Source organism: Rousettus aegyptiacus, unplaced genomic scaffold (genome assembly GCF_014176215.1).
Source record: "Rousettus aegyptiacus isolate mRouAeg1 unplaced genomic scaffold, mRouAeg1.p scaffold_m13_p_6, whole genome shotgun sequence".
Classification (NCBI taxonomy): Eukaryota; Metazoa; Chordata; class Mammalia; order Chiroptera; family Pteropodidae; genus Rousettus; species Rousettus aegyptiacus.
The window spans coordinates 87720487-87734583 of NW_023416309.1; the positions used below are offsets into that span (position 1 = coordinate 87720487).

At 32.4% G+C, this 14097-nt stretch overlaps 1 protein-coding gene across 1 annotated transcript in view; it reads right to left on the reverse strand.

The window, feature by feature from the left end:
* Positions 1–14097, reverse strand: part of MED13 (mediator complex subunit 13) — a 94474-nt gene that overhangs the window by 30218 nt on the left and 50159 nt on the right. Inside the window, exons 11-16 of the mRNA XM_016143388.2 lie at positions 13737–13818; positions 11257–11378; positions 9525–9615; positions 9177–9391; positions 8368–8564; positions 6720–7636 (exon numbers count right to left, since the gene is read on the reverse strand). Of these exons, the coding sequence (XP_015998874.1) occupies positions 6720–7636; positions 8368–8564; positions 9177–9391; positions 9525–9615; positions 11257–11378; positions 13737–13818 (1624 nt within the window). The remainder of the gene's footprint in view (positions 1–6719; positions 7637–8367; positions 8565–9176; positions 9392–9524; positions 9616–11256; positions 11379–13736; positions 13819–14097) is intronic.

The following is a 14097-nucleotide window of genomic DNA, read 5'->3' on the forward strand; positions in this document are numbered from 1 at the left end:
CTCTCTTTCGCTCGCGCACGCGCATGCACATTCTCTCTCTCCCCCCCCTCACACACACACACACACACACACACACACACACACACTCATGGAATACTAATAAGCCATAAAAAAAGGTGAACTACTGCCATTTGCAACGACATGCATGAACCTTTAGGGTATTATGCTAAGTGAAACTAAGTTAGATGGAAAAAGACAAATACTGTATAACTTCACTTATGGAATATTTTTAAAAAGTAATAGATGAACAACAGAAATAAACAAAACAAAACAAAAACAACTTATAAAGGCAGACAACAGACTGGTGTTTACCAGAGGGAAGGCAGGTAAAGTGAAGGGGAAGGAACTAAGGAGAAATTGATAAATGGGGTCAATTGTATGGTGGTGGAAGAAAACTAGACTTCTGGTAGTGAGCATGATGTAGTATATATGTATGCTGAATTAGAATATTGCACACCTTAAACTTCTATATAATGTGATAAACCAATGTTACCTCTATAAAAAAAGGTTAAGCATCTGTTTATGCTGATAACTGTATTAAGTTCTACTTAAAATGACTGTAGAAATGGTTCTTCTAGGTATTTAAAACCAAGAAGAGACATAATAAAAGTTGTTGTAACTCATCTACACACACACACACACACACAATATCCCTTAGCTCAACCACCAATTTACATAAATTTCTTTTTTTCGGTATTTATTTCGGTGCTTATATTTATTTTTTGGTGCTTATAGGTATTTTACCATGAAGAATTCTGCCTCACACTAAAATGAGTTATATAAATTACGTACCTTAATTATTACCGCTATGGTAAAATGATCAGATAGATAAGACTAGTTACAGTGATTAAAGTTTAATGAGGGAAAACAGTAGACTGTAACAACTCTGAAATACAGAACTTGTACAGTAACTGGTTAACTTGCTCACACTGCTCAGAAGCATACTATTCATAGATATTTTTAAAACCTAGATTTATAGATTATCAAATTCCTATGACCTTCATTTCTGACCAACTACCAGAATGGATATGGAAGGTGCTACTCTTAAATGTTAAATGGCTTTTTAAAAATCACTAAATGTTACTGATATAATTAATCTCCCAATCACTCAATGTGGTTCATCATGATGTACCATTAAAACTATTCGAATACTATTACATTAAATCATTCAACTTTAATTCATTATTATTATTACCTAACTTATTATTTCTAGCTTCGATTTCTTTTATCTAAATATGATACAGAATTAAAAGTAATTTAATTTCAGATGTACTGCTTATTATAACTATCATGCTTAAACTATTATATATATAATAGAATTAAAAGTGATAACAGAGCTATCTTACATGGACTAATGAATAAACCACTGGTAAATAAAAAAGACTATATAACTATCTACAGAAAATATTTTACACAAACAGAACTATAATGTACTGATATGTGAATATTCATGTGAAACAAAGTCTAGAAAAAGTTGTCACTGGCTAAGTGTATTTATCATCATCATATGGAGAACTTTTAAAAATATATGCAGAGCTTACACTGAGAAATTCTGATCTGGGTGTAGCTCAAGAATTTATATTTTGATTTTAATTCGGAGAGATTGTCGTACCCTTTCACTCTTTTAAAATATGTATACACTGGAGACCTACAATGGGCCAGGAATTATGCTAGCTGCTGGAAATATTGTGTAAATTCTTATTCATGTCTTCAGGGATCTTGTAATCTTGTGGGGGAGACTAACATGAACAAGACTATAATTGCATATTTTTACAAGTGCCAGGTCTCTATTTAAACTGACACAATGTAAAGGATACATAATCATTTTTAAGAGTGATCTTGGAGGCTAGACATATAGACCAGTAAGATAGAATTCAATATCCAGAAATAAAACCTCACATTTATGGTCAGCTGATTTTTGACGAAGGTGCCAAGATAATTTAATGGGGAAAGATAATCTTTTCAACAAATGGTTCTAGGACACTTGGGCATCTACATGCAAAAGAACTAAAGTGGACCCCTTCCTTACATTATAAACAAAAGTTAATTCAGAATGGATTACAGACCTAACTAAATATAAGTGCTAAAACTATAAAACTCCTAGAAAAAAAATACAAGTAAGTTTTCATGACTTAGGATTAAGCAAAGCCTTTTTAGACAGCAAGAGCACAAACAACAAAAAAATAAATATACCGAAGTTTGTCAAAATTAAAAACTTTTTTGCTTCAAAGGATACCATCAAGAAAGTGAAAAGACAACCCACAAAATAGAAAATATTTGCAAATCCTATATCTTCTAAGGGACTTGTCCAGATCATATAAAACAAAAAACAAAAACAAAAACAAAAAAACTCTTGCAATTCAGTAATAAAAAGTCAAAAAAATGGCAAAGAATATGAAAAGACATTTCTCCAAAGATATATAAATGGACAATAAGCTTCTGAAAAGATGCTCATCATCATCAGTCATTAGGAAAATGCTAATCAAAACAATGACATAATACTCTATATCCACTAGGATGACTATAATCAAAAAGACACATAATGACAAGTATTAATGGGGATGGAAATGTAAAATTGTGCCACTGCTTTGGAAAACGGTCTGGCAGTTCCCCAAAAGATAAAACAAACTTATATGACCCAGCAAGTATATCCCCAGAATAATGAAAACATATGTTTACATAAACACTGATACACAAATGTCCACAGCACCATTATTTATAAAATAGCCAAAGTGTGGAAACAACCCAAATGTCTACCAACTGATGAATAAGTGAAAAAAATGTGATATACCCATACGATGGAATATTATTTGGCAATAAAAAGCCCTAGGAGGGAGAGGTTGGAGGAAAATAGAGTGTGACTGCTAATAGGTATGGGGTTTCCTTTCGGGGTGATGAAGATGTTCTAAAATTGATTGTGGTGATGGCTACACAACTCTGTGAATACTAAAAATCATTCAATTGTACATTTTAAATGGGTGAATTGTATGATATGTCAATAAAGCTGTTTATTGGAGTGGCACAATGGGCAGAATATACAGGCAATTTTTCTTCTACTTTTCTGTACTGTATAGATTCTTAACTGTATTCTCAGCAAGTATATATTTTTAAAAATTAGAACAAAACCTTTTGTATCAGAAAAAAAATAAACATTATGATTAAAATATGAAAATTATGGCTTATATACTTTTAACTCCTTCAGACAAATATTTCAACACACTAGACATCTACTATATGCCAGGCACTGTTCTAAGTACTTGGGATATCAACAAAAGAGAAAAAACCCTTGCCCTTAAACAGAACTTGCATGTGGTAAACGTAATGAAGTGGAAAAATAACTGACAATCAATAAAGTATACAGTATTTAGAAGGTAATAAGCAAATACTATGAAAAAAGGCAAAAGCAGCACGATGAACACAAAGAGAAGTTTGCAATTTTATACTGAGAACGTGACATCTAACAAGATTTAAAGGTGAAAAAAGAGCTACCCATCTATCTACCTGGGGGAAGAGTGGCCGAGGCAGAGAGAACAATTAAGACAAAGGTCCTAACATAGTAACTTGCTACTATTTAATGATGCTGCTATAATTTAATGAAAGTATTCTAATATTGCATACTTAGGTTTTAGAGCATTAGTTTTTATATTAAAACATTTTAATTGAAATGTAAAAGCATTTCTTTTTTTGTTTTGAATTATTTCTAATACAGTTCTTAGGATGAAATTCACCTTTATGGCTGCAGTTTTCTGTTTTTATCAATGTTTACTGTTACACAAAAAATGATAAGGTAAGGCTCAACATTTTCTATTATTTTAAAAATAGGGTGGTTCTTTTATTTTTCCTGAGGTATAATTTACATAAGTTGGTATCTTAAAATTTTTTTATTGAGGTATAACTGACATATATTAGTTTCCAGGTGTAAAACATAATGACTTGACATTTGTATATACTGCAAAATGATCACGATAAACAAGCCATCACCACACATAAAAATTTTTCTTATGAGAACTGTCAAGATGAGTTAGTTCTTAAAAACAAGAAATAGTAATAAAAATAGTACCACTAATGCTACTGCTATAACTATCAATATTTGAGTTCTTACTTTGTCCCAGGCACTGCTCTGTTTTATATGTATTAGCTCATTTGATCCTCTCAACACTATATAAGGTAAATACTATTACAGACTCTATTTTAAGAAAATGAGACAAGTGGTTAAATAATTTGCCCAAGGTCATAGTCAGGATATAGTGACAGAACCATGTTTCAAATCCAGGCAGTTTGGCTCCACAGCCTATGTTTTTAATTACTATCTATGGCCGAAAATAATTCTGTCCTTTTTCTGAACATCTATGACATTTATTTATACCTTTTTAAAAAAATTTAGAATAATGAGCTTGATGAGTCATCAAACTATGTCACGAAAAATATATTAACCATTGGTCCATGCACTGCCCTTATTTCACAAATTGTCTTTGATAATAACATAACGAATAAGTATGATCTCACTGCCCAAGAACTAGAACATTACCAAAGCAATTTTATTAAGTGCTTTTCCCTATCCTATCCTTCAGCTATTAAGTAGTAACCATTATCCTCAATTTTATGTGCATCTAAAAACTACTTTGTTTTGCTTGTTTTAGAGCTTTATAAAAAAGTATGTTACTATATATAATCTTCTGGGAATTGTTCCCTCTCCCTGGCCTCAATACTATTACTAAAATTCATCTATTTGCTATATACAGTTTTATTCATTTTCAGAGCTTACATAACATTCTGTTTTTATCCATTCTCCTATCAATGGGTTATTTTTTCTTCTTTCAACATACATTATAGTTTTAGTACTCAAGTAGTCTGTAAGTAATTTAAAAGTAGGATACTTCCATACCATAATACCAAGCACAGTTTTACACAATTTCAAAAATGACTAAATTAGCAAATGGCACAAAAACCGAATAAAAGTTTTTATATGGCATATACCACCAAAGAACATAGACTCATCAAAAACATTTTGAAGGAGGCTAACTCTGTACAATAACCAAAAGTTACAAAAGTTAATTAGTGGTATATTGAGACATCTTTTAAAAAGTGTAGGTTGGTTGTGTCTGAAAGAAATATATCTAAGTTGGTTGTGTCTGAAAGAAATATATCTAACTGATGATTTTAATAATAACAACAATAATAATAATGGCAGCTTATATTAATTCAGTACTTAGTATGTGTCAAGCATTGTGTTAAGCACTTAATATGGATTACCCCATTAGATTTTTATAACTCTACACAAATATTTGACATTGGTGATTGTTCTCTCCTTCCTCAAACATTTCTTATACTTACAGGACACTATACTCTTGGTTTTCCTACTTCCTTAGTTTCCTATCCTGGATCCTCTTCTTCTTCACCTCTAGATGTCAGTTCTATCCTCGGATTTATCTACAGTCACTCTCTAGGTTATTTCATCCAGCTCTGTAGCTTTTAATACTGATTAAGTCACACACAAAAAATTTTAATCTCCAGCCCCAACCACTCCTCTAAACTAAAAACTCACACATCTCCAAAAGTGTATTTGACCACCCCCTCCATGTTTCCCTCCTCTGTAATTAGCATCATCCTTCATCCAGTTACTCAAGCTAGTCTTGATGCCTCATCTATTCTTACATGTACCAACAAATCCTGTAGGTTCTATTTCCCAAATATGCCTAGAATCTACTATTTACATCTCTGTTGCTTCCAATGCAGTCTAAGCTACCATCATCTTTTACCCAGACTACTGCAATTGTCTTCTAACTGATCTATCTGCTTCCACTCTCATCTTCGCCACTCTTGACACAATAGCTTGAGTGATCTTTTTAAAAAAAATAAACAGAAAAAAGATGTTACATCTCTGCTCGAAACTGTCCTATTGCTTCTCTTAGAATAAACTATAAAGGCCTTAAGTGGTCTCTAAGACTCTACCCATGATTTTGGTACTTGGCCATCTCTCAAATTTCATCTCCTACCAGTCTCCCTCTATCACTCAATTCATTCTGGTGACACTGCCTCCTTACCGCTCCTCAAACATCTTAAGCACACTACGCCCTCAGGGTCTTTGCACTGCCTGAAACACTCTCCCCTCAATAAGCCATGTAGCTCACATTCCCCCACTTACTGCAGGTCTTTGCTCAAATGCTATCCCCTCACTAATATCTTCTCTAACCATATATCTAAGATACCACACTCGACTTTTTCCACTCCTTTATCTGCTTTTTCTTCAAACCACTTATCACTATTATAAAATTATAAAATTACTTATTTTTATTTTCTCCACTAAATTACAGGCTCAAAAAGGGCAAGAAATATGTTTGCTTTGTTCAACACCACTTTATAAAACAACAGTGCCTAGCACTAGTTGCTCAATAAGTATTTAATGAATAAGAGAATGCTGAATAACACAAATATCTAGAAATTTTCTGCTAATTAACATGTGTGAAGTACCTTTTACACTTCTACATAAGTACATAATTACAGTTTTACAATAACCATACTTTTTTGATGAAATTAAACTAAGCTACTAGGAAATTTTCCCTTTAAAATGCCATTCTTAAAGGAGTTTTAAGTCCAAATTTAAGTGTTTTTATTAACTACATGGAAAATTTTCTTCAACGGTATTTCCTAATTAAGAAAAGCAAAGTCATACAACTAAAGGAAAACAAACAGATAAATTATTCCGTTAGCATACTTACCATTTCTTTTGGACCAGGGGTGTAAGCATGAACTTTTCACAAGTGCTTCATCAACTTTTCCTCCTGACATGTTATCCATGAACTGACGCCCATGTTCTAATGCCAGGTAGCAGTCGTTACAATAGTCCCGCTCTTCGACACGTACCCAATTGCTAATTACACCAATTTTGGGGAAAGGATCTTGGTCTGTTGCTCCAAAGGGTGAAAATAAATTAGTGCACTGATCTTGTAGTAATAGTATCAACTCATCAGGCAATTTTTCAGATTCCTTTAGTCCTCCATTCACATGTTCAGCAGAAGTAGACCTGAGAGCTTCAAAACGTTTTTCTGCTTCTTTGCCACAATCCGTGTTGCGTCCTATGATATCTAGTTCATCTTCAAGAAATAATCCTGAATTGTTTCCAAATTTTCTGTTCATAACAGCACTGAAGCCACAGGTACACCTATACTGTGCTTCCTGCGTTGGATCTGGAATGTAAACTCCAACATCGGCACCCTTGATATTCATGTTGCAGACACAGATACAGCAACTATCAAAGTTACAGTCTTTAAACAAATTCATAACTGATTCTGAAAGAATGAGGTTTACATAAAGACTGTGTGCTTCAGGGATCGAAGGAACAGTTGCAGGTTCAACTGAATTAAGGGGTCTGCATGTGGATGGGGTGGAAGCTGGTGAATACAAGTCTGAATTTTCATATTTGACTGAACCTTGAGCACTGGCAGGTCCACCAGCTCCACGAGGAGTCCTTGGAGTCCTTGGAGTCCTTGGAGTTGGAAACCTAGGGGTAGACGGAGAAGGAAGAATTCCTGCTCCACTGTTACTAGGAGGTGCGCTACTTGGAGGCATCCCAAAAGAAGTATGAGTTTGAGGTGTATAAGCAGGACCATATTCTTGATCCGCCGTACTCCCATCACTGGCATGACCAGAGTATAAGAAAATCAAACACAAACATAAAGGAACATATTAGTAATGTGAAATACCACTAAAAATGTCACAAATGTTTTTCAGTAAAACTGAAAATTATGAAAACACATTAGTCTCAAAATTCCAAATCCAACTAAAATGTTTTTCTGGTTAATATATCCACTCTAAGAGACTGTTGTAGGCTGAGGACCAACCAACTAGTTCCAAAATTATTTTTAAAAAATCTGTATACATTTATCTACACCTACGTCTAGACATTCACATTTACTATCTATACATTTTTTTGTACTACACATACCCTTATTTCATTGATTCTAAGATGCCACTGATTATTTTTTTAAAAATCCTGATTTTAGGGATGTCTGTGTAAAAAGGGACAATTTTAAAAAGCTACCAATTATAAAATACCACAATCTCAGATATTTTAAATTAGAAAAGTCTGTGAAACATGGCAAATGTACAAATGGAATGATTTATAATTTTAGACCAAAATAAAAGGTGCTTCCGAAGAATCAAAGCATAATAGTCTTAAATTTTCCAATAGTTTATCCGTACTTAGCTAATACCATTAAAATCTATTAATCAGAAAACAATTTTTAGAATTTTCAAAAACCAGTAACTTTTTTTTTAGGTATCAGCATGCCAGGTACTTCTTTGAAAACAAATTAAAGTTATATAAGCATTCTAACACTGTATCAATAACATAAATCTAAATCATACCCATCTTTGATGAATGGCATTGAAGGCCCTGAAGGAAGTAATTCCAATTTTCCAACAGTCCAACTCTGACGGTAAATACACTCTTCTGGCAATTTGATAGGAGGCAGACATTGGCTTGGTAAAGTTTTTAGAGGTGCAAACATAGAACATCCCACTAGAACTTGACAATTTTCAGGCTTATAGACATAAGAAAAATCCTACAATATAAATAAAGACCGTGACATTCAGACTGAACCTTATCTTCGGGGGAAAAAAAGCAAACTGATTATAATCATTTTTTACTTTCTTTAAACAAAATAAAATGTAAATATAATTCTATTCTTTTCTCAAATGCATTCGTATCATAATTCAGTCTTCAAATCTGTTAACTACAAAACTAGAATCAAATAATCTTTTAAATAAAATTTAGTAAAGTAACATCGATTAATAATAATATATACATTTTGTGTGTACATTATAATTCAACATCTGTATATTCTACTATGTGTTCACTACCCAAAATTACCTTCTTTTACCACGTATTTGACTCACTTTACCCAATTTGCCCTCCCTCCCCCCACATCCTTTCTGCTCTGGTAACCACCATTCTGTTGTATCTATTGAGTTTGTTTTGTTTTATATTCCACATGAATGTAATCATATGGTTTTAGTCCTTTTCCATTTGACTTATTTCACTTAGCATAATACTCTCAAGATCCATCCATGTTGTTGCAAATGGCAATATAAAATAATTTCTAAAACAGCAACAAACTAATTTTATATGAAAATACAGGAAACAAATTATTTTTCTAGAAAACTAAAATACTTACTTTAATTTCAGAAGGTTTTGGGCTACAGAATCCTTCATCAACCTCAATTTTAAACTGTGCTCCTATACTAGAACTATTTCCTTCTAGAACAGTTCCTCCAGGTGTTGTATCCATACTACCATATTCTTTATTATTCATATTCATTGGAGAAAATCCCATAATATGTTGTTCCAATGATGGTGGTGTAGGATACATTTTATGAAGATCTGCAGTGCCTATATTTAATAAAACACATTTTAACATAAGACTAAAAAGAAGTTAAACTGTGTTTAAAACAAAGGGGCAGGGAACTTTGCTGAGATTACAAAATTTGCAGATTTATCTGGAGCACAGATTTGAGAAGCTTACTTATGCAAGATAACGGGTCCAGATTTCCTGTCTTTGATTCCTTGCAGTTGGATTTATCATCTGATCCATTTGCCAATTTTTTAGATCCAGGCTATTAAAAAAAAAAAACCTACATATTTATCTTAAGTTTTACATCCAATGTGATCTCAAGATAGTAATCATTCAGATGTGACTTAAAACTAACATCAAAAGTAGTATTTTGAATTTGTGCTAAAGCCAAATACATACTAGATGCAATTAAAAGACATAAAGCACATTTTAGGCAATCAATGAACCCAGATTAGTTTCTCTGTTTATTTAATAATCTTCCAAATTAAGAGGAAAAATTTCCTCCAAAGAAAATGACCAATACTTTCAAAACACTTAGAAGCAAGAATAACTTCCACTTGATACCTATTAAAATACATTAGAAAACCTGCAATTAGAACGTTCATAATTAATATCAGAATTGCTTCCAAGTAAAAAATAAAGCATTTGTTCCCTTAAGTAAAAGACGTTGAAGCTCCCTACATAATCAATCACCATTCTCAATTCTTTTTTACACTTTTACCTTGTTTAATAATCTCCTTACTCATGCAAAAATGCTACAACTAAGCACGAACTTCAGAAAGATCTTAATACATCTCCAATCTGGCACCAATGTTTTCAGAGTTGATAACTTGGTTCCATATCTCCTGTTAGCCACTTTGTCATAAATATATAGATTAAGCTCCGATTGCAAACTTTTTACCTCAGAAGAGCCACAGCTAATCCATGAATGGTAGGAGAAAGAAAGCATAAAAGTACCAATATATCAGGGATGTATTTACCCAGTAAATAGTACCCTAAAATATACTATATTATGAGATATAGAGTAAAAGTTTATGCATAGCTATATCTGCCTGATGTCACGTAATTGAAGATGCCAAATGTACATATGAGTATGTGTGTGTGTGTATGTATACATGTATGTATATACACATAAAAAATATATACATACACACATATGGGTGGTGTGTGTATATGCTAAGATTAAAAGTATATATTAAATAGGACAAAACCAAACGTACTATAGAAGTTTCCAAGCTACCTTTATGCAGATGAAAAAGAACTCCCTTTTATGATAATGCAGCACCCAATTCATTAATTTGCCAGACTTGACATTCTAGGGAATCTCATTTTAAGCTTTAATTCCTTTTATCTTCACCTTTCTCTGCAAATGGGTGTTAAAGATTCAATGTTACTTTTTCTTCCTCTTTCATTATTATAGTATGTAGTTGTCTTATAATAATGACGGTGTTGCCAAAAAAATTCAAAATAAGTAGTATTCCTTAATAAATTGATGAGGCATATAATTTTAATGTTAATGACTTATTCTCTAAAAAAGTCAATTCCAGGGTCATTTCACAAACTAGAGGATCAAAGATAAGGAAAATAAGTCTACTTCTTAAGGGCTGCAGAAAAAGAATATAGGGCAGGGCTCAAATTGTTTAATCATACATGTCCTTCAAATATATAAAATAAAAAGAAACTCTAAATTTGTAGATGACAGAAACTATACCAACACTGCTTAAACATGAGGTTTAAAAAAGAAATCAATTAATGAAATTTTATTCTAAAATATTTCCTACTGTTCAGGGCTAACTAAAATATAGTATTTAAGTCACACATCACTTCTAGGGGAAAAAAAAAAAAACCACACATAAAATCCAGGAAAACAAATTATAACCTTAATCATTAATAGGATACTTACTGTTAGTTCATCTTCATCAGAATTGAAGAGATTATCAAGGTCAGTATAAGAGACAGCCAGGTCTGAGTCATAAATCAAACTGGTTGATGGAGGACGAGCATGACCAGTAGGACGTGGAGCATCTACATACATAAATCAGAAAAACAAAATCCAAAAATTCTACTACTGATCAAATAAGTACGAGTCTATTTAAGCTAGTTATATAACTTTAAATTTATAAGGGTAAAACATAATAAGAAATTGTGATTTGTTTAAAATCTAAAACTTTTTTCAGAGAAATCAAGTTGTAAATAAATGGTAGTACCTTCTCCAGGAAGCTCTTCAAAGGCTATGTAATCTATAACATAGCTAAATACATGTATAATATCGCAAAAATATAAACAATACTATTAGGATAACAGACTTAAAACATACACAGACACACACTATTTTTCTATCTTCCTGAAATGTAAAGGAAGCCCAATATAATGATGATTAAGTACTCCAGCTCTAGTCAGACAGTTAATTTAAATCCAACTCTAACACAAACAGTATGACTCTGAGATAGTTACTTAACCACTTTGTGCCCCAGTAATGGCAGGAATTAAATGTGACTGAATGTAGGTAAAGCAGTTTGCCCAGAGCCAAGTACTCAATAAATATTACCTCTTAGTTAAGCTTCATTTCAGTTCTAGAATTCTATTAACCTTTTTACTGGTTTTAGGGGAAAAAATACATGATTACTTAAGAAAAAATACAAATACAAAAATGGTAGTTCGACTCCTCTTATATTCTTACACAAGAAAAAAAAACAACTGCAGTTTGGTGTATAACCTTTTAAAGCATCCTCAGGATGTCAAATGACTTGAAATAGCCCTCACTTTCAAAATGATAAAAGCCATTTTCATAGTGTCTCTGTATATCAGTTCTAAAGACTCACTAGAGCAATAGTTCTGAAATTTTAGAATGTGTAAAAATCATATAGGGTACTTATTAAAAAACAAGATTTCCAAACTCCACCTTAAAAGATGCTCCAGAATGTAGCAGATGGTTTACATTTTGAGAAAGCCATATCATAGGCACAAGAAGGCAATTATACATTCCTTATATCTAGGGTAGATGAATAGGCCAAAGAACCTAAACTGTTATTTTACCAATCTACTTAGAACCATTAACCACTAAATTTATTTCATAAAAGACCATCTCTCTTCCTTATTCAGATGGACTTTTTACTTATTTTTATTTCTGGTGACACAAAGCCTGATCCTCTTTATTTATTCCAAAGAGCAAAACAAAACTTTGTCCCTAAGTTCAATATATACCAAAGAACAACTTCCTTTGCCTCCATCAAAAGTTAAATACATTTTGTAGAAGGACTAATATACTGTCTTTCTATTCCATTCACAAGGAGTACAAGTCAGACACTTTCAAAGTGAAGTCTTGACCACTATTGTCAGTGCTGAAAACAGTGTATACATGTGCTCAATAAATATGTTAAAATAATGGCCTCGCCAACAGTTCTTCTAACTTGTGAAGGGTGGGTACTGGGGGAGAGTATAGGACAATAAAATTACAGTAAAGTCTAATTTATAAATTCGTAGTTTTTAGATCTGAGAAGGACCTTAGGTGATGATGACCTCATCCAATCTTATGTTAAGATGAAAATTCTTTATTAGTAAAAAAGCAAAGAAGTTCTAACAATTCAACAGAATTTTTATCACCTGAACTTGCTTCTCCCAGTACAAGATAAACAATGAATCCATCATTTTAAGAAATCCTGTTTCATAGAAATCCATCCCTTTTTATAAAACCAATTATGCAAAAAAGAACACCTAACGTCCAACAATATCAGATTATAGCTGACTCTTGAACAACACAGGTATGAACTGCACAGGTCTACTTATATGTGGATTTTTTAAAAAATATATTAGAAAATTTTTTGGAGATTTCCTCACTACCATGAAGCAATCATATTGATTATATTAGGCTACTGTAAAGCAATCATACTGCCACTTCTTTATTATCAAGGCATGAATCGTTATCTCTGTAAAAAAAATACCAATTTTTTTCACATTATCTTTTCGTTTTTGATGTCCAGTGTCAGTAATATGTATAACTGCAGTGTTTTGTATTGTATAATACAATATTAATGTAGGTAGTGACAAACAATTCATCTTGTAAATAGAAAATATCAGTTTCAATGCAGTACTGTAAATGTGTCTTCCTTATGATTTTCTTTATGAAATTTTCTTTTCTCTAGCTTACTTTACTGTAAGAATACAGTACATAATACTTGTAACATACAAAATATGTGTTAATTGATTGTTAACAATAAGGCTTCCAGTCAACCTTTGGCTGTTTTGGGGGAGTCAAATTATATGTAGATTTTCAACTATGCAAGGGTATCAGTACCCCAACCTCCACAATTCTTTAAGGGTCAACTGTAGTTTGTAGTAACAATCCTGGAATGCAATATTTTGATTAGGAAATTAAAGTTTTACCTTGCTTGATAGAAGGACTAAATAATGACATTGCGTCTTCTTCATGAGATAACACTGTTACACTAGATGACCCATCTTCTACCTGCAAACAATACTACATATTAGGCTGAAATATGTAATTTACTGATAACGAACTCCAGAAACAACTGAGTAGCTATGTTTCAAGCACTCTACTAGGAATTCTATAGACATTATCACTAATTCTCACAATCTATATGATAAATTAGTATGCTCATCTTACAGAAAATAGTTCTAAACATAACCCAGGAAACATGGCTGATAAGTAGTGGGAACTGGGATTTCAACCTAAATCTACCAAATTCCAAAGTCTATGTTCTTCCTACAATATCTATAGCCTTCC